The following is a 27052-nucleotide window of genomic DNA, read 5'->3' as shown; positions in this document are numbered from 1 at the left end:
AGCAAAAAATAGCTTGGCTCCGTAATTTGTCCGTGACGGACGGAGAAGATGTACGTGGACGGAGACGTGCGGAGGAATAGCGGTGGATGTGGAACAGCTCTCATTGATTTCCATGAAAGACAAGCGCTCCGCACGACGTAGGCCTACGTCAGCGGGGCGGAGCGGAGCGGAGCGGAGCGGAGCGCTGACGGAGTATGTGGAATCTGGGGGAGAGAAACAAAGACTCAACTAATCTGCAGATTAAGAGCAGGTGTGAACAGAGGAGTCTAGAAAGGAGTGGGGAAAAGGACACTAACACAGGAGGGCATCAGAGGGCAAACAAGAAATACTTAACAACTAACATACAATCAAAAAACACTACAAAATAGGAATTAAACCAATAAAACTAAAAAAAAAAAAAAAGAAAAGCATGGATCAAAGAAAAACTGAAAACTCAAAAAGAAAACTTAAACAGAACCAAAATCATGACAGGTTTTAGTTTAATTCTTGCACGTATAATTGGAAGCTCAATAGGGTGAGAAAATAGAGAATAATGTGATCCAAACCGTTTCCCAACTTTTTATTTATATATTGCGTCTGTTTCCGATATTAGGAAGATAACCTAGACCACCCATTGTGTTCCCAGCTCACTGGAACACTCAGTGAGGCCCCAGGGTTTTTTCTGAGTTTCAGAGGGGATGCATGCAATCTTCCTCATTTGATCACATTAATTGGAATATTTAAAATAAGAGCAAAAAGTCAAGAGGGATTCCTTTTAATGTGTTATATTATTTTTCTATAAAACATGGTTAGGGATTGTATCTTTCATCTACTTACAGTTAGCCTTCTTTCATGCAATGTTTCTTCACTAAGATTTTAAACAGTAAATCACACATTTCTAACTTCAAATGAGTTATAATTGTCAGCTGCTGGCAGTAGAGTCAGAAGCATCTTGTGAGGCACTTTGTTTTATGTGTGTTTTAATCAAAGCTTGTTTGTTTTGTGTTTTACCTGGCAGTGACACAAAAGCATGTTAATACATCCAAGCTGGTTAAATAGTAAAAAGAATCTACAAAGATTTTCAGTCAAAAGATTTCCAAGACAGGGATAAATAAAGAATGAGTGCATGTTTCTCTTCAAGCTGCTTTAAAGATCCAGTTTATGTTTCACTTTCTGTTTTTGAAACTCTGCTGCTCGACTGAAACTTATGTAAATGACACCTTAAAGTTTAGACACTATCTTTAAGGATTTTACATTTTTTGGTCATCTGTCACTATTAACTATGATAATGTATGAGTTTGACATGTTCTAATATTTTGATGTGTTTCTGTAGGCTCTAAAATCTGCACAACACTATCCAAGTGTCTGTGTGTTTTGCTTTTAGTTTGTTTTTTTATTCAAAAAATAGACTTTGGTAAATAATTCGAAAACTTTTTCTACTGATAAAGTGATGTCTGTCATTCATGATTCAAGTCAAAACAAAAACAGCGGAAAAAACATACTTTTTGTTCAAACTTGTATTTCAATTTTTCATTCTTATTTTTCATTCTTTTTATTTTATTTTACTTGTGTTTTTGTCCTGTTAGAACCCATTAAGGATAATGAAATGTTATTTTATGATTTAGCTGTGTTTATTTTGTTGTAAGGGTTCATTGTTCGGCCAGTTGTACACCCTTGATAGGCCGCCAGGCCATTGCAGGGCAACACATAGATAAACAACCACATAAATTCACAACTAATGTAGAGATGTCAGTTTACTCAATAGTCGTGTTGTTTTAAATATGGCAGGAGAAGAGAGACCTCATGCATGGTCACATGTAGGGTTGATCAATGTATTTTGGTCAGTAGGATGCTGCAGCTTTTTGGATGCTTTGTAGACGAAGCCAGGATTTTTTCCAGTATCTACATATTCTGAATACGTACTGTAGTCACAGGAACATAAAGCTGCTTGGAGATGGTCTTATAGTCATTACCTTTAATATGCTTTTCTAAAATTTTCTTTCAAACCTCCTGAGACAACTCTTGCTTTGCTTCCTCTGGTCCATGTTGAGTGTGGTACACACCATGTGAGCAAACAGCACAGTCTCTACCTGTAACCCTTAAAGGTACACTATGCAACCGGTGTTGATTTTCCAGCGAGGCTCCCCCCAGAGGGCGAAAGTAAAATTGCACTGTCGTAAATATGCACAGCTGTTCTCCTGGTTTCTCCGTCAAGCCAGGCGTGGTTGTTTTGAGCTTAGCAGACAGGCAAACGCAACGAATGACTAAGCATCTGACGCGCGTGACGCGCCGCAAACGCGCTGCTGCTCGAGATGGAAAATTTGAATTTTTGCTGCTCGACGCGCCGCGTCAACAAATCAGAGAAGCTGATCTGGGAGCTGGCAGGGAGAGAGACACAGCGCTGATGATCAGAGCGCTATGATCACTCCTCTTAAACAGTTTATTGACGCCTAAATTAACTTAAAATGCAGAAATCTGCCGGCAGAATATGTTCGCTTTTATTATCCTGCTGCCTGCAGTTTGGATTATTTAGATGAAAAACACCTACCAGCTGCCGCGGTGAACCGCGAGGAGGCGACTCGGCCAGAGGCTGCTGATGAAGGGATTCCTACTGTCGGCGCACCGCTGGTATGTGGGGGTCTGAGCGGCTCCGACAGAACAAATATTGTAAGGCAGGATGATAATCTGAATGAACTGACTGCACTGATTACAATTTCAGGTGGATTTTCTCACTTAAAAACATATTAAAACTACTTTATTCCCACTGATCACAGCAAATATAGCTGCAAGGCAGAGAAAGGATAGTGAAGCTCCGCCCAACGCACGTCAGACACACTTTTGCACCGCGCAGCCAGAGCAGCAAAGCTGCTTCAGCCACGCGTCAGAACTAACTGGTACAAGCAGTAAAAATGAAGCAGCAGACGCGATTTTGCTGCGTCCGGTGTGAAAGCAGCACTGCACAAAGATCGCCACTGTGCTAGCAACGAGCATGCTTTTAACTGGGGGGTGTAGCAGTTCTCGCCGTAAAGCAAGACCGACTCTCGCGAGACTTCTGAGCCTGTGGGTGCGGGTCGGTGCTCCTGCAGTTGCAAGTGCAGTATTTCCCCCACAGACCACCAGGGCGGCCGAGAAAACCTTTGTTCAACCTGAAATGACTCATTTAATCATCCAAAACGTTATGGAACACATTAATTAACTGAAAAATGTTGCATAGTGTGCCTTTAAGGCCAATTTATGCTTCTGACGTATAGCCTCTGTAATTCTCAAATCTGTCTCTGTGCGCGACCACGCCCCCCGTGCAGAGGTTCTGCAACCGTCATTGCGCACCTCAAAAAATCTTGACTACGCCTCGGACTGTTGCAAACCTGCGCAGACCTCAAGCTGAAGTGCGCAGACAAAAAGCAGCTGTGATTGGTCCTTGGTATGCCTTTCCAGCTGTCCATGTGGTCGTCCAGCTCAATTCGGTGCCGGGGCGTGCCATTTTTAAATACCGAGGAACAACTACAATGGACAACTACGATGAAAAGTTAATAGGTCTTTTTGCCAATCCTATTAACAGAACCTCTTCTTCGATGTCTAGCAACTCTAGATCCATCTCCATGACCATGATATCTTTCAGATGTGCCATTGTTATTTTGGAAGATAAACACTCCCACCAAAGTTATCGTGAGTTCTCGAATAGGCTCCTCCTTGCACTTTGGTGAGAAACTGCTGTGCGTCCCTAGAAATTCCAGAGCGACGATGCAGAATCATACCAGCAAAACTGGTTAGAGACCAGAACTAAGCGACATTTGATGTATGCGGTTGCAGAAGTCTTATCTTCCCTTTAGACTGAGACTTAGACCAACTTTATTGTTTGTACAGCTCTCATGACATTTCCTTTTCTTAAAGTGCGGCAGTGTTCAAATGTAAATATGGTGATCAAATGTAAACATAAGACTGTTATATGATTTACATTTTTTTAACAATTAGGGGGTTTTTTTGTTGTTGTTTTTTTGTTTTTTCTGTTATTTCCAACATTCAGCTGTCAAACGCAGTGGGGAAGAAACTTTTTGGAATCTGCTGGACCTGCATCAAATGCTTCAAAATCTCTTCCCAGAGGGCAGCAGGGAGAAAAGCCCATGGTGGGGGTGTGAGGGTTCGCCGATGATGTTACAGGCTCAGGACACGCAGCACTGGGATGAAATGTCTTCAATGGAGGGAAGAGGAGCCCTGTAGGACTACTGACTTATTACTAGATTGTAGACACCTCTAATGCTAATTAAGTTTTTGTCTTTTATTAAACATGGGTAACAAAACTTTTATCCATATCTCTATCTACAACAACACAGAATGAATACAGTCTTCGGTAACAAGACATAATATTTTATAAAACTAACTTTAAGAACACTTTAACTTATTACAACAGCAGTAGAATAACTGATTAGGGATGCAGCTGAGAGCCTGAAAGCTAATGGGATTGACCAGTCTCCAAAAGTCAGCTGCTCGCTTATAATCATGGACCCAATTTTTCATATTCTTCACCAGCCATTTGTTTCTTTAATGATTTCATCTCAAATTTTTCTTCAACTGCACTTTATGTGCCTTGTGGCATGAAAAACCCTCTAAGTATTTTCTAATTGATTCACGGTAACGCTAAAGAAGCTCTAAGAATTTCCACCAAGGACAATGGTTGCTGTCTACATATGACAACAATCTATGGATTATCCTTCTGATGGAGGTGAGTTTTCTGTCAAGATTAAAAAAAAATATGAACCTTTTCTAATTCTATTCAGTTTATCGCTAATCTCCAATTGCTGTTGAGGAGCTTAAGATGAAGAAAGGCTTTACTTTTCAGCATCACAGCGAGTCATACATACAAGCAAAAGATAAGAGTTCATGAGAGGAAAATCCAAAATTAAATCTGTGACAAAAAAATAAAATAAAAATATTCCTAGAGGACATCTCAGTGTGGCAAGAAATCACCTCACATTGTCAAAGATTTAAATAACTTTAGCTGGTTTCTTTCTGTCTTCAGTGTGTTGATTCACTGTTCATGAGTAAGGTACCTTAATCTGAGGGATTGCCTTCGAGTCAATGAGTCGATGCAATCAACTGGTTTTTCTTAGAAAACTTTAACCCAATCTGACTGTATGTTGAATTGTCCGTGTAATGGGCTTTGAGATGACGTGTTGTAAATTGGCGCAATATAAATAAACTGAATTTAATTGAATTAATTTGTGTGGGACAGTGTTTTTTTTTAGAATATTTTTCTAAACAAAAGTTCAAAATCTATATTTTACTTTACTAAATTATAATTTAGTAAATCTGTATTCAATATTGGGTTGCTCAGTGGTGAAGTGGGTAGCACTGCTGCCTTGCAGCAACAAGGTTGTGGGTTTGATTCCCAGCCCAGGGTCTTTCTGCATGGAGTTTGCATGTTCTCCCTGATCATACATGGGTTCTCTCCAGGTACTCTGGCTTCTCTAAATTCTCCTTAGGTCTGAGTATGTTAGTGAATGGTTGTTTGTCTCTGTGCAATGGACTGGTGATCTGTCCAGGGTGAACCCCGCCTCTCGCCCATGGACAGCTGGAAATAGGCACCAGCACCCCTCGCGACCCTGCTTGGGATAAGCCTGTCAGAAAATTAATGGATTGATGTTTTCAATATTACCTTTGGGTTATTTGAATAACTAGTGTGAATTGATCATTTTCTTTAATGGGGGGTATATAATCTTATAAGCTCAACTGTATGTCACACCCTTCCAAGTCACTGGACTGCAAAGAATTTTACCCTGCATTTCATACCTTTTTCTATATAAAGTGCTTGAGAACAGCCAACTGTTATTCAACAGAGAAAACCCGAGATGGGGTCCAAACAGTTGCAGGCCAAACTCTGACGCCATGGTAACCCTAAAGGATTCATTGCTTACAAATAAAGTTTATAGAACTGGTTTTGGAATAACTGTATTCTTATAGTTTCAATTGAATGATAAGATGTTGGAGAATTTAACCGAAGGGGTAATGTACAGTTAGGTTACAAACAGATTAAAACAATTTTTCTTGGAAAGTTAACAGAATTAAGGCTTTAAGCAAAAAGTGGGAATGAGGTTAACATTTAAAACCTTTTATGGAATCCCTTCCAATTTATAAACAGCTGTAGTGTGTATGTTCACACTACCTTATTACTGTATTTTCTTATTACCTGTTTTAGTTGGGTTTTGTTTTTTTATAATTCATGGAGCTTCTTAAAGAATATTTATTTTCTCAGACCTGCTAAAACATATTTAGCTTTGGAAAGCACACAATCGCCACCTAGTGGTGTAATGGTTAACTGCAGAGAACCATGCTGGAGTCAAACTAACTTACAGTGAAATCTGGGGATTTTTATACCTCCTTTCATTGAAGTGTTGAGAAACTCGTTTTCTGTTGCTGTTTTCTTTCTGATTTACTGTGTCGGATCAAAAAAAAGAAATTTTTGATAAAGCACACACTGCTTGTGTGTTCCCAAGAACATTTTTTTTCCTGTAGTGGTTTGGATAATAAATCAAAAACTGTGTTTATTTATGTTGGACTCCCTCTAAATGAGAATCATCTGGATCAGAAACGCTCTTAGGTTGCTACTTACCCGGTAATGCCTCAGGGAAAAAAATGCAGCATACGTGAGTTTACAAAAGTGTGTGTAGAAGAGGAGCACTATAGTGGCTCATGTTTCACAATCCCAAAAGAAGAAAAAGGGCTTCACCCTCTCAAGGCTTTTTTATTGTGCAATCTGTGCACCTTTTTCAACATATCATCTGGCTCTCATCCAAAGCTCACTGCTAAACTTGTGTGAATAGGGGGGAAAAAATCCAGTTGTTGTTTGCAAAAGAATTAAAAACTTCATATTTGCTGAAATAGGTTTTGCAGTAAAAGATTAGGTTACTCATGATGATGAGTTTAACCTAAAAGGATTTAACTGATAGCAGATTGGAGGTTTGGATGAACCATTGTGCAAGGGTTGTTAGCTGTGATGACAAGTTCCCAGAACAGGATACAACGTGGGAAGAAAATGAAAGCCTGTAACAACTATTTTCATTAGAAACTGCTGCAAAAACTGAAAGAAAACCGGTAGAAGAGCATTTTACCACAAGCTTTGAGAAGGGGATTTTTTTAACTCTTTTATGGCATCTCAAAAACAAAAAATATACTGTTTGGTTTGTGGTCTTTCGGGCTGGATGGATGGTTGCATCTCTGTGCCAAACCTTTTATGTAAACAGTGTCCCAGCAGAAGCATGTTTTGCAACAAACTCATCATAAAAATCTATTGTTATACTTCAATTTTCTCACATTCTCTCATGGTGATACCTGAAACAATGAGGATTGTATGGTATGTCATTTCATCTTTATTATTATTTAGGTCTATTTTCTTATTTTTGGTGTTTAGTCATTTTTCTACATCATGAACTGTGGATTTTAAACATGCCAAAATATAGCTGTGCAACAAGAACTGTGTAAAACTATAAAGAAAGATAATACAATTTTTTCAAGATTATTTGTTGATCTCTTAAAAATGTAGCCTTCACTTGCACTCTGCAACTTTTACTGTAATACCCCTTGACAAAACTATTTGACAAATTATCTAACATAGTCCATGTGAGAGCAGTTTGAGTTCATTTTAAGTTTAGCTGTTTGCAATGACTTCAGAGCTTTTTTAGAGAACCTTGGTGAATAAATGGCAATCATGGGGACTGAGGTACACATCAAGATAGGAGATAAAGTTGTAAAAACAATTTTATAATCTCTAAGTACACCCCCCCCCCCCCCCCCCCCCCCCCCAAAAAAAATAAGTTTGTCCAATCCATTAACTGAAAATATAGCAAAGGTAAAAATTTGCCTTGACAGCTGAGCTGTCAAGCAAAACAGGAGACTGTTAATCAAAAAAGGCTCAGGTAACTCAGCTGTAAGAGCTGCAGAGAGAGAAAGTTCAGATGGTTAAAATAAAACTTTAGTGCACATTTAAAATATTCCCGGAACAGTGTCTATAAAGGCTATTTTTTGAAGGAGGTGCAAAGATTTCCCATAGCTTTTAGTTCACTGACATTTATTCATCTTTGCATGAAATGTTTAGAACTTTCAGTAAGCAAGTGTGTGCGGGATAATCGCCAACCTCAACTCATTTCTAGCTTTTTATTGATTTCTGTGTGAACATTTGTTTCTGTCTCCAATCTACTCCATTTGCTCTGCTTCCAATAATTTGTTCCTGATGCGATCTGGAAGGCAGTGAAATAAATGATCAAAAACAACCTCTGTTGGCTTCAACCGCTGTTTTTTTTTTTTCTTTTTTCAATATAAAGGAACTTTCACTTTGTTGTGATTTGTTTAACTGTTCATTTTCAAATAATTTGAAAGGTATTTGTAAGGACTCACTGTAAAGTTTATTTCTGGTGGCTGTAATCCGATGTTTGTACATCTTGTTGTATTTTAAAGCAGAACAAAATCATTGTTTCACTTTCTGAGAAATGTTTCCTGATTATACAGAATGATATCTACTTCCAGATTTCTAGTAAAGTACTGTTACTGGATTTACAGCTAGCAGACGATAAAGAATGTTGAACACACTGCTCTTTCTTCAGCTGGTAATTCTTAGTCAGAGCCTCGGATCAGATTCCTTGTGAAGCCTGTATCAGGAAAATGGTAAATATCCCTTGATATTTCCTCAGGTTGTGTCACGTGGCTTTTGGATGATGCTGTTCTCTCTCCATAATTTATTAATAACATATAAGTAAAGGTCATGCATATAAATATTAACAACAGGTCTCCCAACTCTTTTTTTCAGTGTCTCTTCTCACATGCCCAGTTGGTCTCCTGCAGATGTTTGCTCATACTTGGATTTTGCAACTTGTGGATCATCAAAATTCCTTAGATTATGATATTCACAGCTTCACAAATTCAACAACGTGAAGAGGGATGAGTCATTTGGGAGATACTGTATACACTCCACACTAAAAATCCCTTTGGAGGTTGTCATACAGAGAAAAGTTTCCACTTTCAAGTCAAGCCTAATTTCTAAAGATGAATCTGAGATACCGGTAAATGAATCTGTTGTGCAGTATCATCATCTCAATGAAATGTAAGAAAATTTCAAAATTGAATTGGAGAATTTTTATTCAGTTTGGGAAAATCATCTCTTTACATGTAAAGAAACAAAAGCTAGTGGATCAGTAATTAAATATTTATATAAAAATAAGGTCAAAAGTCTTTGAAACTATTTGATGATATGTGCAGATGGGAGAACAAGTATTTTAATAAGCAATTTTGCAGGTCTTACCATTTGCAAGGCGTGTAAAATCATGAATTTTTGTCATAGGTACTTAATATTGAGCTTTCGCAGGCAATATTAGTAACACAAGACACTACCTGCTGGTGAAGATTCTCAGTCATCCAGGTCAAAGTATTCCAAAAAAGTTATAAAACAATCTACTGGACTTTGTTTTCCATGTTTAAAGATGTTTCACTTCTCATCCAGGAAGCAAAACAGGATTGTTTTTTTTTGTTTTTACTTTTTTGGAACAATAGATTTCCATGGACTAAAATCCTGCAGTGCACCCAGATATGTGCTGGATAAGCCAGAACATGTCCAGGCCCATCTGAGGTTTGCCAGTGACCATCTGGATTATTCAGAGGAAGAATTCAGCAATATATCAGGAGATTTAACCCTGAAACCCCGTCTCCTCAGTGAAGGGATTGGAGATGGGTCATGGTTCTGTCCTCTATCAGGGCAATACAATGGCCGAAAAAAACTATATCAAGTACATGATCTCTGAAGTGTAAATAAAAAACTGGCTGTTTGGATGGTAGACCATATTCAGATTTATACACTGTTTAATTTGGCTGAAATGTTACAACATTGAGCTTTCTGGCATCAAGTATTTCAAGGAGATCTAACAAAGAGCAAATGGTGAATGTGAACATCACCACATTTTCACTATTTTTTATCATGATAATGCTTAAAGCCTGTTTCTATTCCAGAGTCAGAGAAAATATTTTTGATAGAATTCTGCTGACACCTACCAGTAAAAGGATAAGAAGTGAGCTTTATCATTCTGAGATAAAGTTAACTTGACATGGCTGCGTTTGTACACATAAGACCTATGCAATGATTGCTGCACAGATCTATCCAACATGGTGAAAACCGCCAGAGGTTGCCTCAAGGCTTTTACAGATGTCTTAATGTGGTGTTGTGCAATAAACGTTACATGGGGGTCACTGTTAGATGCAGCAAAGATGTCTTCTTAAGTCCACATCTTGTATGCTCAACACCCCAGTCACCAGAAAACGAGAGAGCAAAGAAAAACAAAAGTATTAAATAAACTTTATATCTCTGTGTGATTTATGTTCAGTACGCAGCGAACACATCAAGGGCGTAGGTTTGATTTCAACTTTGGTAGCAACACTATTGGTCTGATGTCATTGGTCCTATGCAAAAATATGCATGCTTGTTTTTTTATGCTTGACGGGAAAATCAGGGTGTATTTTGTTTAAAGAGAAATCACTACACACACTAGATGCTGTTTATAATGACTGAAGCTTAACTGGTTCTAATGAATGATGAATTATGACTTTTTTTCCACTTTGAAAAGGTGTGCATTTGAAATTACCAGCGACTAAGACAGAAAGTGAATCTGTGCCTATTTAACAGAATATAGTCTAAATATGTCTGTTATATGTGGATTTATACTTTTTTTTTATTTTGAAGATATAGAATTGTTCAGAGGTAAATAGAGGTAAAACCCACTCTTTTAAATGTTCTCTTTGTATCATGAAACAAAGCGAAATAATAGATTCAAGGGGCGCCAAATAAATGTATTGTATTTACATGTGCCCTGGAACTAGAAGAGGAACTGACACTGAGCATTTAATATATTAACCTCACTCTACAAGTTGTACATCTAGGATGTAGTTACTCTGTTTAACCCATTTCATGTATTTTATTTAGGGCTGAAACAATTCATCGGATTACTCAATTATTGAAATAATGTCAACAAATTTAGTAATCAATTAATCGTTAACTGGAGTATAGAGACTCTAGAACATGTCTTTAGCTCACAGAGTGACCCACTTAGAGTAGGAATTATACCAAAATTGAAAAAAAAAAAATTAATTTTTGCATTTTAGATAAAACATGATTTCATCTGTCAATATTCTCCATCCATAACTCCTCTACTGCTGCAACAATGCTGTATTGTAAATTATAAACATGTTATTCACATGTAGTTGTTGGGACAAGTAGGTCTGTCCAAAATGTTGGTAAGGACATGTCCCTATGGTCCCTATGAGCACTTTAATCGAGCAATGCTGAAACTGATGCAGAGTGATCTGCTGCCCCCTTGCGGATATATGCGGGGTTACGCTGAAAAGCTCTAATCTCATGACTGCAAGCAGAAAAGCAAACCGCTTGTGTGAAAGAAGTCAGATACAGAGTTTTGACAATATGTCCGCCTCCTAAATATAGCTTTAAATAGAAATTACGGCTGAGATGCACCTTTTTACAGTCATGCCAGGCACCGCTTGTCAAGTGGATTAGGAAGCACATTTATATTAATTTATTTATTCAGAAAATAAATAAATATTAGCACATTTCTCTGCGATTTGCTTTGCGCACGGAATATTTATTCACCCTAAAAATCAAAAAAGAGAAAGAGAAGCAACGCTTTAAACGGTGCGTCTTTACGCGCAGACCTGAACGCCCACTGCTGAGAAGCGCACAAGCTGATTGGCTACTAAAGATACCGGCGGCTGATCCCTGCCTCTGATTGGCTGCAGCTCCTGTACAAGTTACGTTATGCTTACTCCACTCACTCTGGCAGATGGAGAGAGGGAAGACGTAATGGTTTGATTCCCTAACGCTGGCAATGGTCGTCGCTTTGACATTACTCTGCAGATCCCTCTAACAGGAGGAGAAATGAAGGTATGTGCATCCATCTCAGCTGATGTGGGATTTGTAATTACTAGTCATTTTTTGGGGTGGGGGAGGGAGGATGAGTGCATCATTCTGCAGGAATAAACAGGGAATACCCCTCTTCCTTCCTTCAATGTAAATTAATCCCAATGTATACTTCTCCAATACATGACATCGATTCGCTTTAAATTCAGGATTTGCAGTTTATTTTAAAGGAAATGTCTAAATAGGCGCTGTTAAGTTGATTTTATCTCTTTATTGCGTCTTTTTGGGGGCTTCTTGTGCGTTTTAAGCCTTGCTGATGAACACCGGGTACACTGTGTAGCTTTCCAATGAGCCAGCTTTGACCCTAGTGTGATAGTTCAGTGGACTAAAGCTCTGGCAGAGGCGTCCATTCACCATTAGACTGTAATCCGCTCTAACGGGATAGAGAGGCTGCGATCAGAGGTGGACATGGAGAGGATCCCCTGGTCAGGTCTGGAGCTGCTTCATCCCCTTCCCCTTGTGTGTGCAGTCTGCACACTGTTTATTCTTGCAGCAGCGCGAGATATAAAATGAGATGAAGAGGATGGAGATGATGTCATTGGTACCCTGATGATGCTGCTGCTGCTGGTGGTGGCTTTTCTGTAGAAAGGTGGACTGTCATGCACAATTAGGCATCAGTGTGAGAACATAGTATGAAAACCAGCATCTCACCTGCTAGAAGCTGCTGAAATCCACCTGCTAAAGAAGATGCAGCCTTCAGTCAGATTTTAAAGGTTGCAGTGCAGGGAACAATGAATGAATGGCCACTCTGTATCTAAAAGTGCTACTATAGCCGGGTGATCTATTGAAGCAACAAACAGTTAGGTACATTGATGCCTAACTTTTCGGGAGGACAATTCTCCACCGTTTAAATGTAAACTCATGCATGTCCTTATTGAATGTGTGAGAAAAATACCAATAAAACCACATAAGACCAACACATTTATTGGGAACACAGCAGAGGCGTAGCCAGAACATTTTTATAAGAGTGGCCAGGCAATAAACAATGTACACTGAGGGGTGGCCGAAAGAGGATAGGCACCAGAACCTTAGGGTCAATCTACACTTTTCCAATGGGAAAATTAACAAGCAAAACATCCATATTTTCTAAATAAAGACACACTATATTTTCCTAAAGCCTTTACTAAAAAATAGACACATATATATTTAAACATCCGTGCTTTCTAAATAAAAGTTATAGTGGATAAAAGTCTTTCAGTTTTGAGATCTGGAGCGTAAATCCATTGTCATTACTTACCTACTTCTATCAATAAACACTCTGCATAAAATGTATTTTTAAAAACACTAATATCTACATAAATTCATTATTTAATAAGTTTTTATCAAAAGTGTTATCTATCTTTGATTTCACTGAAGACTAAATGACTTGCAGAGAGACATATTTTTCTCTTTACCCCATATAACGCAAAGTCTAGAAAAGAACATGAATTCTGTACTTATCATATTTGATGTTAGTATGTTTATGTGTATTATTAACCACAAAAAAATTTAATGTTTTGAATATTCCACTTGAGAATGTTACTGTTGCCACCATAAGCATTAGAGGGGAGAAATGGTAGGGGTGGCCAGTGATTGGCTAAGGGTGGCCATGGCCACACCTGGCCCCCCATCTAGCTCCGCCAATGGAACGCAGTAAAAGAGGTGTAGTAAGGTTTAATGTACATTCCTAGAAATAACATTTCAATAATTGGTCCAGCTGCAGCTTGGGTGGAGTTTATATAAATAGTTCTCTGTATTCCAGACAGTAACGCTGTACTTGAATGGCATGCAGTCTTGTAGCTCTCGTTTTGGTCAGTGGACATGTGAAATGACTCGTACACAAACAAGGGGCAACATAGATTAAAAATAAGAAAAGCAGTGTTTAAAAACAGTATTGAAACTTATATGGTGAGAAGACATGATAGATAAACATGCCAGAGTAGAGAGACAAGAAAGGAAAATATTCAGAAATATGTCATAGAAAATGAAAATATGTTAATCATGGTGAAAATGACGAGCCTTAAGGGAGACTTAACATTTCTAAGAAGCATAGACAATAAATTAATACTAGGGGTGTCAAAAACTGTTATCCAACTTAATCAATAGGAATAATTATAAAAGTAAAAGGTAATCTATTAACAGCTGCAATAAATCAAAAATGGGAAGAAAATGCAGTTATTTAAAAATCAACATGAAGTCAAACCATGAAGATACCGACCCTGCAGCAGTGGCCATGATAAGTGCTGTCCAAAAAGAGCCAGTTAAAGGAAGCAGCATGCTTCCTATTGCATAAGGAACTATATGGTTACCCTCAATCCATTGCATAACAGAGTAGAACATAAACATGTAGCCCAAATCACAGACTTGAACAAAAATATGTTATTTCATGGCACATGCTCTATCATACACATGGAAATGTATGGACCTTCATATTTCAATAATTTTATAGCAGAGAGCTTCAGCTCTTCACTAAATTTATGTAACTTTAGTCTTTTTTCAGTTGTTTTCCAAAAGCCTGTTGTCGCTATTAGACCAGCATTGTTAATGTGTGTGTCTGTCGGGTAATGCACAGCAGTCTAGAGATCCTTTCCTACCCTGGATCAATGTTGACCCTGTGAAAGGTAAAGAAATAGATGCTAGGAGCAGGAGCCCAATGGAACAAGAAGTCTATACACATCCATCCATCCATCCATCCATCCATCCATCCATCCATCCATCCATCCATCCATCCATCCATCCATCCATCCATTCATCTTCTCCCACTTATTCCTGTAAACAGACACCCATGTTATGTTTTTTTAGTTAAACATGTCAAAATACCTGGTCCCATATTGAGTCATGCTAATACTATATTAGAAACTGTACTACAATGTGCAATAGAGTTTTATTTGTAGGGTGTTGCTGATCTAAACACGTGCTTAATAATTCCAATTAAAGAGGTCAATGGAGCTTCTGTAGCATTCACAGAGGACAGGGTTTGGCACTGATTAGACACAGTTTCATTTATATACAAGTCAAAAACAGCGCTGACACATCTTGGATCCTTTTTGCTTCATGGAAAATAGGGCATTTCTTCAGTTGCTTTGAGATATTCCCATATTTTCCACAGTTTTTAATTACAAAATTGTGGCTGATAAGGAGAGAAAAAAAAAAAAACTACAGAAGGCTTAAATCTGTGAAGTAAATTTTCCCAGAGGCACATCATCACTCACATTGTCCCAGGGAAGCGAAATGGACGTGTTGTTTTATTGACTAATCAGGCTTAAATTGAAAAGCAGCTTTTCTGCCCCTGTGGATGAGCGACAGCATTTGCGTACGCAAGCGTGCATCTCAGGCTATAAAATACTGCTGCAATGAGGCTGTTTGCACAAAAATTAAAACAAGGATCCTTACTGTTTCTTTGTGCATGCTCCTTCTTATTTTTTTTCAAAAGCACTAATAAGTACGTAACAGGTGGAAGTAAACACACACGCACACAGAAAACAAAATGCTGCAGTCTTGCATTGGAGATCACATTTTGTTCCAAATGACACAAAACTCACCTCAGGGTACCCATCCAAAGTGTAAAAGCAAGAAGTCCAAAGCTATTAAGAACATCCAGGAGGCACAGTAGATATCTGGTGATAACTGTATTTTTTGTCTCCTAATGGTTCCCCAAAGCCTGTACTTCATTTTAATGTAAAATATTCATATTCTGCTACCTTTGAAATTTTAATGGAAGGAAGGAAGGAAGGAAGGAAGGAAGGAAGGAAGGAAGGAAGGAAGGAAGGAAGGAAGGAAGGAAGGAAGGAAGGAAGGAAGGAAGGAAGGAAGGAAGGAAGGAAGGAAATAATTGACAAAATATTTCGGTAAGGAGAAAAGACAAGGTGAGCAGGGAGGACATACAATAGACAATACTGTATGTCTTTGGAAAGCGTAAATAGATGAAGGAGCGAAGACAAGAAGGAAAGATGATACAAAGGTGAACATTGAAAAACATAAAGAAATAATAATGAAGAGACCAGGATGGAAGGGAGGAAAGGCATAAGGAAGGACTCAAGAAGGGGGGATTACAATGTTTATGTCTTTAAGAAGGATGATACTTGTATGGAAAGAAGAGAGGAAGGACATAGAGACTGAAGGAAAGATACAAAAAGGAAGAAGAAAAATCGAGGAAAAATACAAAATCTAATTCCAGACAGTAAAGGATCCCAAATGATACTCTGGAACAAAATCAGTCAGCACATCCGATTTGTACGGTGGAAACTATAACTGTCAGAACTGAGTATCCTCAACTAAACATTTTAAAGTCTATATAAATCACACAACATTTCTACATATTGAATTAATCTTCGAGTGCACAAGTTTATTTTCAGTAACAATATCTCCAGCAGAATCTACATTCTCAGGGAATGAATTGCATTTGGAGGAGACGCAAAAGGGAGAGAAAGAGGAAATGAAAAGCACGTTCGAGACGAAGAAGGATGGAAGGTGCAGAGTTTACCCTGATAACGCCATCTGTTTGGTACTTAGATGTGGACGTTGATGGCTGGACAGATGCACACACTAGGTCTGAGTGATAGGACGATAACATGAGACGAAGAACAGAGTGCTGCCTTTTTATAAGAGTACTTCATTGGAGTTAACTTTGTTCTACTGTAGCAACACCATCAACAGTCCTCTAGATCCCTTGTCTGATGCCATTTTACTCCAATTTCTGGCCTGTAAAATTATGTTTTAATATTAATTTTAGATTGAGGGAGAACTTTTTAATGCATATTTGGAAGTCAGTCTTCATTAAGACCCCTAAAGACATAATTGCCATTTCCTCCAAATATTTCCGTTGGCTGATATAGATGTATTTTATGGCTTGTTACTGTTCGCTTGCATTAAAAGAACTGGAGAAGAGAGGAAGCAAGTCCAGAACATCAAGTAAATTCTTCCTAAAGTTTCCTTTAACCAACAACTACATGTCTGTCATGTAGTTTAGTTAGATAATTGAACTGACTTAATGTGACCCTTAACCTTTTTTTAAACATATTGTCCCTTTGCATTGAAAACAATACTATCTATCTATTTCATCTTATTTTTAAGTGACAGACCAACATTGAGTAAACTATAGCTGTTAAGTCAAAGAAAAACTAAACATTGATTTTAAAACTGTTTACAAGCCAAAATCTAAAAAGTGTATTCAGCTCCTTTTAGTTGCAAAATAGTTCCCTGTTTCTAGAGGCTGGAGAGGATGGGTGAAAAGCAGATGTTAATTTTGGCACAGATTCTGGAATAAACCTATATGGCCTTTGACTGGTCCACTTCAACACATGAACATGATTTAGTCTAAGCTTTCTTATAGCTCTGGTTTTATTAATGCCCGGGTTCTGTTTATATTAGATCAAGAGAATAATTAATTATGGGGATAAGAATAAGGAGGGGGAGATTCAAGAAAATCACGATTAGCTTTAAGATTTTGGATGCTGTTTGCTTTGGATGGCACACCAACAGCATCTCTGCATTTTCCTTTATTTAAAGGCCTAATTAGCCACAAAGAAATCCCCCCTTTTAAATGTTGTTTTGCTTTTATTGCAACTTGTCATGTTTAGATTAATAAAATAGCATCAGGTCACATTATAATGTAATGCCAACATTCATGTCATGACTTTGATGTTTTCCGATTTCCTTTAATATAAAACTATTTTGATATTTAGTTTTATTTTAAAGATGAAAATTCAATAAATTAGGAAACTGATGTCATCCACGAAATAACACTGATTATCAATTGATATATCAAATTATGTAAAATTACCTTCTTCATGCCTTCTAAGTGAAATGGAAATTCCTGAAATGGTTTTAGTTAAGATCGCAGATCTTTAATTACACAAATTGAAGCAATCGTGTTAGAAGATCATAAAACCCATTTCAGCTTCACCTCCTTTTTTTTAAAGGTGCCTTCTGCTCCAAGTGCATCATATTCCCACTCTGTGAAATAACCTTGTCCTTGCATTAATATTTTACTCATATTCCATTTGCTCTAAAATCAACTAACTGCTCTTGGATGAACACTAGATTGTTGTGTATAGACATTAATGAAGCACAGATCAATTAGCCAGTGACTAAAACATGTAGTAAGGCAAGGCAAGGCAAATTTATTTGTATAACACAATTCAGTACAAAGACAATGCAAAGTGCTTTACATGATTAAAATATAGGAACTAAGAGAAAATCAGATTTATGCTCAGTAAAATTCTTAAGACAGAAAGCTCCTACTTATATGGTTTATGAATTTTGAGGCACTGTGTTTTCTTTCATAATCTGTTGTTTCCATTAAATGCCTCTTAAACTCTGAAGACAAATGTCCTTAAATATAGAATAGCATATGGAGCTGAGCAGAAAGAAATCCTGATGACAGAAGCTTTTTAATCCCCTGTGCTACAGGTGACTGATCTTAAAAGCTAAGTTGCCATAGATCACTGACTTAGCTTGAAATACAGTGTGTATATATATATATATATATATATATATATATATATATATATATATATATATATATATATATATATATATATATATAGATATATATATATATATATATATTCCACCACATCTTGGCTAAATTTGGCATTTCGGACTTTACTAAGTTTATAAATTACAACCTTTTAAAATTGTTTTTTAAGTGTTTAAATGGATTTGCACCTACACCATTAAGAAATTGCATACAGAGGTTGCAGGACAATAGCAGATTCAGTAGAAACATCAGCTTCCGATGGAAATTGTAAGGTCCCCTTTCAAAGAACCACTTGTGCTTAAAATCCTGTTGATTTAAAGTCTGTAAGCAGTTTTAGTGTTAAAAAAACTAACAAAACTCTGTTTATGTGAAAAACAGAACTGTATCCATTTTTGATGTTTTTATTTTTCACTGTTTGTTTTTAGATGTTGTCAATATTATGTTGTGCTATTTTAAATGTCTCTCAATTACATTTTTAGAGGTACTTTTTCAAAGCCCATCCAGGGACAAGTGGTGCGAATCAGCTGTTATCTTATTGCACTATAATGCAATATGAGACTGCTTTATTTACCTGGAAATACATCCTTTGATCCCCTTTCCAAAGGAATCTCGGATAAGGTCTGAAACGGCATAATGTTCAAGGTGCAAACAATTAAATTTTATTCATTAAAATTCCTCTTAATTAGTCTAAATAAAGATTTTTGTTTAGAGTCTCTGACTCATTTTTGGTTTTAATTCAACACTTTGATGTGCCTTATTGACCCATTTACTTCAGATCAAGCCTTTCAGATGCCAGAGCATTTTCTTTATGTTTTGTCCCCTAAAAATGGCTCATTTTATGAGGTCACATATCTGTTTTTCATCTACATGTTTCCCCTGGTAGCCTCTGACAGTTTTTGTTGCTTTATTGAAACACAGCCAAACTGGATGAAGAGAGTTGGATTAAATCCACTTGCTTCCTTTAATAGATACAGATTTGATTATCAAATAGACCGAGCACTTTTGAAGGTGAATTTGATTACAATTGGGGTGCTTATTTGTAAAAGCTGTCTTTGTTTTTTGATTGGTACAAAATAGTTGAACTGAACTCTATTGGTCTGAAATAAAGTCAAGTAAAATAAAATGAGCGAAACTACAGTGAACTAATCTGGATATTGATTTAAACCAAACTAAACCGCACAGGCCCATCATCCAGATGCTGCTGTATATGGGAATGCAGTCAAGGTTAGTTTAATGTTTTGAATGTTTCAAGTAAAAAAAAAAAGAAAAAGGGGTTCAATCTAAGAAAATCGATGAGTCACTGATTTTGCAGCAATCCCTCCTCCTGAGTGAGAATGTAGAAACCGTGTCATCATACTGAGAAAGCAGTCGAGAAGAAAACTCCCCTTTAACAGACTGAAACTTACTGCAGAACCTGGCACAGTGGCCATCTGCCATGATCGACTAGGGGTTTGAAAAAAAAAAAAAATAGAGGTTATTCACCAAAAACATAGAAAATCTCTTTCATTGGTATTTCTTATATTTTCATGTAAATTGTTGATGGTAGGTAAGCATATACGCTCTGAGCCAGCAGGTTAGTGACTATCATAGCTATATTAATTACTATGTCCAAGAGCCAGGAATATATAGCCAGATGTATCATTAATACATTTGCATCATATGCATGTTTATTTAGTAGCTTTTGCTTTAAAATTATATAAAAAAGTAAATGGAAATATGTTATATAATAAAATTAAATAAGAATCATCAGATAATTTTAACCTCTGTCAATATTTGCTGCTTTGTCGTCTCAGTGGTTATTTTTATTTGTTTTGAGTGTGTTTTGTATGTATAAAAAAGGATACATTATTGTGAAATAATTTCTCCATAGATGATGGGATAACAACAATACCTTTCATATTCCTAGAGGTGCGTACTGTACACACTCATGTGAAGAAGCCCTTGCTGCTTGTTTGTTTGGGACTCCCCGCCTGCAGAGCCTTTCAGCCTGCTAATGGAAGTGACAGTGGGGGAAGTCGAGCTGCTGGCAAACAGCCAGATAAGTCTCATGTTTTATGGCTGGACTGCAGTGGCATCTCATCCTGTTTAGGAGAATGCAGTAAAAGCTGCCTTTATTAGTGGCTCCACTCCAGGGACGATGTCTCTAACCAGATAAAACCTCTGATTGAGGTCATACCAAAGGCTCAATAGAGAGAAGAGTTAAGCTTTGTTGTTTAACTGCATATGTAAAAGAAAATGGAAGAATTTCTAATCCTTTTGTTTTTCCTGGAAAATGTGTTTTAATTATTATCAGATCACAGTGGATCATCAGTAATAGTTGTCGAGGACTTAATTAGGACTAAATTATTATTCCCCAGTGGAAAAACCGAAATGATTAGAGTTTATTAAAACATGAATGGAAAGACAGGCAGGCAGGCGGGAATGGACAGACTTTACCAGAAGCTGTTAGATATTATTGATTTGAACTTTAAAGAGACATGACTGCAGCGAGACGAGTTGACCGTCTCTGCCTGCTTCCCAACCTGACTCCACAAATAGAGCCTTGTTCCTAAAGATTACATAAGGAATCCCTAAGCAGACGGCTGAGGTCAGATCACTGGGTGTTTGTGACAACTCAGAGCAGAGCGCTGTTTTAAGATGGGACGTAGTCGGACCCTGTGGATTGCATTGTTTTCCACACAGAGCTGCCTTACATTAAGCTTGTGTCAGCTATTGATTCTGGAAGCTGGAGAACAGAAGCAGATGTATCCCAACATCTCATCGGTATTCTATGAGGAGCTGTGGCTCCAAACACTGTCTTTGCTCTGTGACTCTGCACTGTTAAAGCAGAGAAGCAAACTTCAAGCATAGAAACCTTTATTCCATTGTTGTTTCAACCCACCAAAAAAAAAGACCTACAGGTGCTGGTCATAAAATTAGAATATCATGAAAAAGTAGATTGATTTCAGTAATTCCATTTAAAAAGTGAAACTTGTATATTATATTCATACATTACATACAAACTCATATATTTCAGATGTTTATTTTGTTTAATTTTGATGATTACAAATGACAACAAATGAAAATCTCAAATTCATCATATCAGAAAATTAGAATATTACTGAAGACCAATAAAAACAAAGGATTTATAGAAATGTTGGCCAACTGAAAAGTATGAACATGAAAAGTATGAGCATGTACAGCACTCAGTATTTAGTTGGGCCTCCTTTGGCCTGTATTACTGCAGCAATGCGGCGTGGCGTGGAGTCGATCAGTCTGTGGCACTGCTCAGGTGTTATGATAGCCCAGGTTGCTCTAATAGTGGCTTTTAGCTCTTCTGAATTGTTGGGTCTGGTGTATTGCATCTTCTTCTTCACAATACCCCATAGATTTTCTATGGGGTTAAGGTCAGGAGAGTTTGCTGGCCAATTAAGAACAGGGATACCATGGTCCTTCAACCAGGTACTGGTAGCTTTGGCACTGTGTGCAGGTGCCAAGTCCTGTTGGAAAATGAAATCTGCATCTCCAAAAAGTTGGTCAGCTGCAGGAAGCATGAAGTGCTCTAAAACTTCCTGGTATGTGGCTGCGTTGACCCTGGACCTCAGAAAACACAATGGACCAACACCAGCAGATGACATGGCACCCCAAACCATCACTGACTGTGGAAACTTTACACTGGACTTCAAGCAACGTGGATGAAGTGCCTCTCTTCTTTTCCTCCAGACTCTGGGACCTTGATTTCCAAAGGAAATGCAAAATTTACTTTCATCAGAGAACATGACTTTGGACCACTCACCAGCAGTCCAGTCCTGTTTCTCTTTAGCCCAGGCAAGACGCTTCTGACGCTGTCTGTGGTTCAAGAGTGGCTTGACACAAGGAATGCGACAGCAGAAACCCATGTCTTTCATACGTCTGTGTGTGGTGGTTCTTGAAGCACTCACTCCAGCTGCAGTCCACTCTTTGTGAATCTCCCCCACATTTTTGAATGGGTTTTGTTTCACAATCCTCTCCAGGGTGCGGTTATCTCTCTTGCTTGTACACTTTTTTCGACCACATCTTTTCCTTCCCTTCGCCTCTCTATTAATGTGCTTGGACACTGAGCTCTGTGAACAGCCAGCCTCTTTAGCGATGACCTTTTGTGTCTTGCCCTCCTTGTGCAAGGTGTCGATGGTCGTCTTTTGGACAACTGTCAAGTCAGCAGTCTTCCCCATGATTGTGTAGCCTATAGAACTAGACTGAAAGACCATTTAAAGGCTTTTGCAGGTGGTTTGAGTTAATTAGCTGAGTGTGGCACCAGGGGCCATCAATTTTGAACCTTTTCACGATATTCTAATTTTCTGATATGATGAATTTGAGATTTTCATTTGTTGTCATTTGTAATCATCAAAATTAAACAAAATAAACATCTGAAATATATGAGTTTGTATGTAATGTATGAATATAATATACAAGTTTCACTTTTTAAATGGAATTACTGAAATCAATCTACTTTTTCATGATATTCTAATTTTATGACCAGCACCTGTACATTTGCTTCGCTCCAACATTTATAGGAAACTTTATGAATTCTACTTTTAAGCTGTAGAAATCGTTATTAAAGTTCCTAGTGTGCAGTTGTTGCTCATATAGTCAATGCTCTACTACTTAGAAGCATTAAATTGTTAAATTAAGTTAAAGATTTAATGCCATCTACAGGATTCCTTTTATAGAATTATCTTTACTCATAACCATGTTATACTTAAACCAATCTATTCATTTTAATTGCATTACAATTGCATTTAATGCCAATCTTTTAGGACTTTTTTTAATTTTATTTCACTCGTTGCATAAAAAAAAAAAACCTTAAAGTCCAGAATGAAGGGGAGCAGAAAGGAGAATAATCTTGCGTTATCTGCGCCCTTTATCTGAAGTATTGCATTTACAAGGAAATTAAATGAGCATTAACAACAACAACAACAACAAAATAAGCTTAAAAAAATACATTTCAAAAACAAGAGATGATGAAATGAAATACCTGTCTTTCAAAGTTTATTTCCTAAAATATAAAATTTGACATAAGTATTTACAATTAAGCGCTAACTGAGGTTAGGTTGGGTTTCTCTTTCTCAAAATGTTTTTGAATGTTTATTGTTATTTTTTATGTCCCTTAAACATTGTTTTTAAAATACTATAGTCTACTAATTAATTAAATTTCAACAATTGTAACTAAAGTAATTGTGGATTTGTTGCCTGTCTTTAGTGTTTTCCGGTTATTATTCTTACAGCTCTTTGTTTTACATGCAATTCCCCAAACTTCTAAACAATAGGTCAAATATCAAAGTGTTTTAAAAGATATATAATGTTTTTTATGTAGTTAATTTTTTTGTGTTTACTTTGTGTGATATCACATAATATACATAATTATATATGATTTTCAGCTTTACTTTTCATCAAGCATGACTCCCAAAAATTTAAGTTCCCTTGCCGCAAGATGGCGGCGCATGAGCTTCTCTCCAGGATCTGCTATTTAGTTGTTTTTTCTGTATAATCTGTGCATGTAGCTCCCATATTCATGTTTATATTTATACACAACTTTTTACAGTCCCTAACTTTTACTTTTTGCTTGTACATACACCTGTAATAACCTGTATAGCACTTCTGGATAGATGCAAACCACATTTCGTTGCTTTGTACTCGTGACAGTCAAATGACAATAAGGTTGAATTCTATTCTATTAATTTCAGCCCCATCTATATTAAGTGTCAAATCAGTGCTTTTATCTCTGTTACTGAATAGCATAAATTTTGTTTCATGAAGATTGAATGGTAATTTGTTTACATTAAACCATTTCTTTATTCTCATGAATTGTTTTTTAATCACATTTATCACCTGTTTCTTGTCTTCCCCAAAATAAAATAAGGTAGCAAAACCCGCAAATAAAAGACATTCAAGGAGTTTGGGCACATTCTCAAAATCATTTATATGCAAAATGTATTGAATAAACCTAAACCTTATTAATCTCTGATGTATTTAACTGCCCATTGTGTAAACTCAGTGGGTTAGCTCCTCGGTGACTCCTCATGTCTAGTAACAATAAAAGTCATTAGACATGCATTTTTAATTACATGTTATTCTCTCAGTAAGAAAGGGTGAACAGCACTGTTCGTGTGTGACAGATTTAATGAGACTGAAATTACAGTAAGAGAGCTCGCAACCAACAGTTAATCACTGCATTGTTTATAGAAAACAGCTGAGCAACAACAGACAAGCAGTTTCAACTTTGAACACATTACAGCCACCGTGATGGACACTGCTGTCTTCTAAAAACTATATATATATATATATATATATATATATATATATATATATATATATATATACACTCACCGGCCACTTTATTAGGTACACCTGTCCAACTGCTCGTTAACACTTAATTTCTAAGCAGCCAATCACATGGCGGCAACTCAGTGTATTTAGGCATGTAGACATGGTCAAGATAATCTCCTGCAGTTCAAACCGAGCATCAGTATGGGGAAGAAAGGTGATTTAAGTGACTTTGAACATGGCATGATTGTTGGTGCCAGAAGGGCTGGTCTGAGTATTTCAGAAACTGCTGATCTACTGGGATTTTCACGCACAACCATCTCTAGGGTTTACAGAGAATGGTCCGAAAAAGAAAAAACGTCCAGTGAGCGGCAGTTCTGTGGGCGGAAATGCCTTGTTGATGCCAGAGGTCAGAGGAGAATGGCCAGAATGGTTCGAGCTGATAGAAGGGCAACAGTGACTCAAATAACCACCCGTTACAACCAAGGTGGGCAGAAGAGCATCTCTGAACGCACAGTACGTCCAACTTTGAGGCAGATGGGCTACAGCAGCAGAAGACCACACCGGGTGCCACTCCTTTCAGCTAAGAACAGGAAACTGAGGCTACAATTTGCACAAGCTCATCGAAATTGGACAATAGAAGATTGGAAAAACGTTGCCTGGTCTGATGAGTCTCGATTTCTGCTGCGACAGTCGGATGGTAGGGTCAGAATTTGGTGTCTACAACATGAAAGCATGGATCCATCCTGCCTTGTATCAACGGTTCAGGCTGGTGGTGGTGGTGTCATGGTGTGGGGAATATTTTCTCGGCACTCTTTGGGCCCCTTGGTACCAATTGAGCATCGTTGCAACGCCACAGCCTACCTGAGTATTGTTGCTGACCATGTCCATCCCTTTATGACCACAATGTACCCAAACTCTGATGGCTACTTTCAGCAGGATAATGCGCCATGTCATAAAGCTGGAATCATCTCAGACTGGTTTCTTGAACATGACAATGAGTTCACTGTACTCAAATGGCCTCCACAGTCCCCAGATCTCAATCCAATAGAGCATCTTTGGGATGTGGTGGAACGGGAGATTCGCATCATGGAAGTGCAGCCGACAAATCTGCGGCAACTGTGTGATGCCATCATGTCAATATGGACCAAACTCCCTGAGGAATGCTTCCAACACCTTGTTGAATCTATGCCACCAAGAATTGAGGCAGTTCTGAAGGCAAAAGGGGGTCCAACCCATTACTAGCATGGGGTACCTAATAAAGTGGCCGGTGAGTGTATATATATATATATATATATATATATATATATATATATATATATATATATATATATATATATATATATATATATATATATATATATATATATATGAAAAAGAGAGAGAGAAAGAGCCGCCCAGCCTTAGTGTACAGTGATAGTTGGCCTGTTTGGTTTGTCCAAATGATTCCAGTATTAAAAGGATAACATACTAGAGATATGTTTTAATAATAATAATGCATTTTATTTAAAGCTGCTTTCGAGAAACCCAAAGACACTGTACGTATAAAGTGAGAAAAGGGGGAATAACACAAATAGTCAATTAAAAATACATGGATAAAAGGAAAACAAATACAGATATAAAAGTTTAAGAAAAAGTGCTAAAACAGCAGTGTAATAGATGGAGTGAATGATGTAGAGTTTATAGGCAACTTTGAACTGCCGAGTTTTGAGGTGAGACTTAAAGAGAAGTGAGATGGAGAGAGGAAGGAGATTTGAGGGAACGAGAGGGAACAGCAGCATAGACCAGTGCATATAAATATGAAGAGGCGAGATTGTGGATGGTCTGATAAGCCAAAAGAACAATTTTAAACATAATTCTGAAAATGATGGGAAATGTCTGAAGCTGCTTCAGGACAGGGATGACGTGTTTAGAGGAGGGGGTTCTAGTGAAGGTGTGCACCAGGATGGCGGTAGAGTGGGGAGTGAGGGAGGGGCGGAGGTGGAAATACAGGTGCTGGTCATAAAATTAGAATATCATGAAAAAGTAGATTGATTTCAGTAATTCCATTTAAAAAGTGAAACTTGTATATTATATTCATACATTACATACAAACTCATATATTTCAGATGTTTATTTTGTTTAATTTTGATGATTACAAATGACAACAAATGAAAATCTCAAATTCATCATATCAGAAAATTAGAATATTGTGAAAAGGTTCAAAATTGATGGCCCCTGGTGCCACACTCTAATCAGCTAATTAACTCAAACCACCTGCAAAAGCCTTTAAATGGTCTTTCAGTCTAGTTCTATAGGCTACACAATCATGGGGAAGACTGCTGACTTGACAGTTGTCCAAAAGACGACCATCGACACCTTGCACA

At 37.5% G+C, this 27052-nt stretch overlaps 1 protein-coding gene across 4 annotated transcripts in view; it reads left to right on the top strand.

Annotated features, from left to right (window-relative positions):
* Positions 1-11779: 11779 nt before the first annotated feature.
* rnf34b (ring finger protein 34b) overlaps positions 11780-27052 on the top strand; it is a 39167-nt gene continuing 23894 nt past the window's right edge. For all 4 annotated transcript variants that reach the window (XM_038293791.1, XM_038293789.1, XM_038293790.1 and 1 more), the window contains exon 1: positions 11780-11908. In XM_038293791.1, the coding sequence (XP_038149719.1) occupies positions 11903-11908 (6 nt within the window). In that variant the 5' untranslated portion in view covers positions 11780-11902. The remainder of the gene's footprint in view (positions 11909-27052) is intronic.

This window comes from Cyprinodon tularosa, unplaced genomic scaffold (genome assembly GCF_016077235.1).
Source record: "Cyprinodon tularosa strain WSP-4 unplaced genomic scaffold, ASM1607723v1 ctg33, whole genome shotgun sequence".
NCBI classification, from domain to species: domain Eukaryota; kingdom Metazoa; phylum Chordata; class Actinopteri; order Cyprinodontiformes; family Cyprinodontidae; genus Cyprinodon; species Cyprinodon tularosa.
This window is presented reverse-complemented; position numbering and strand designations above follow the sequence as displayed.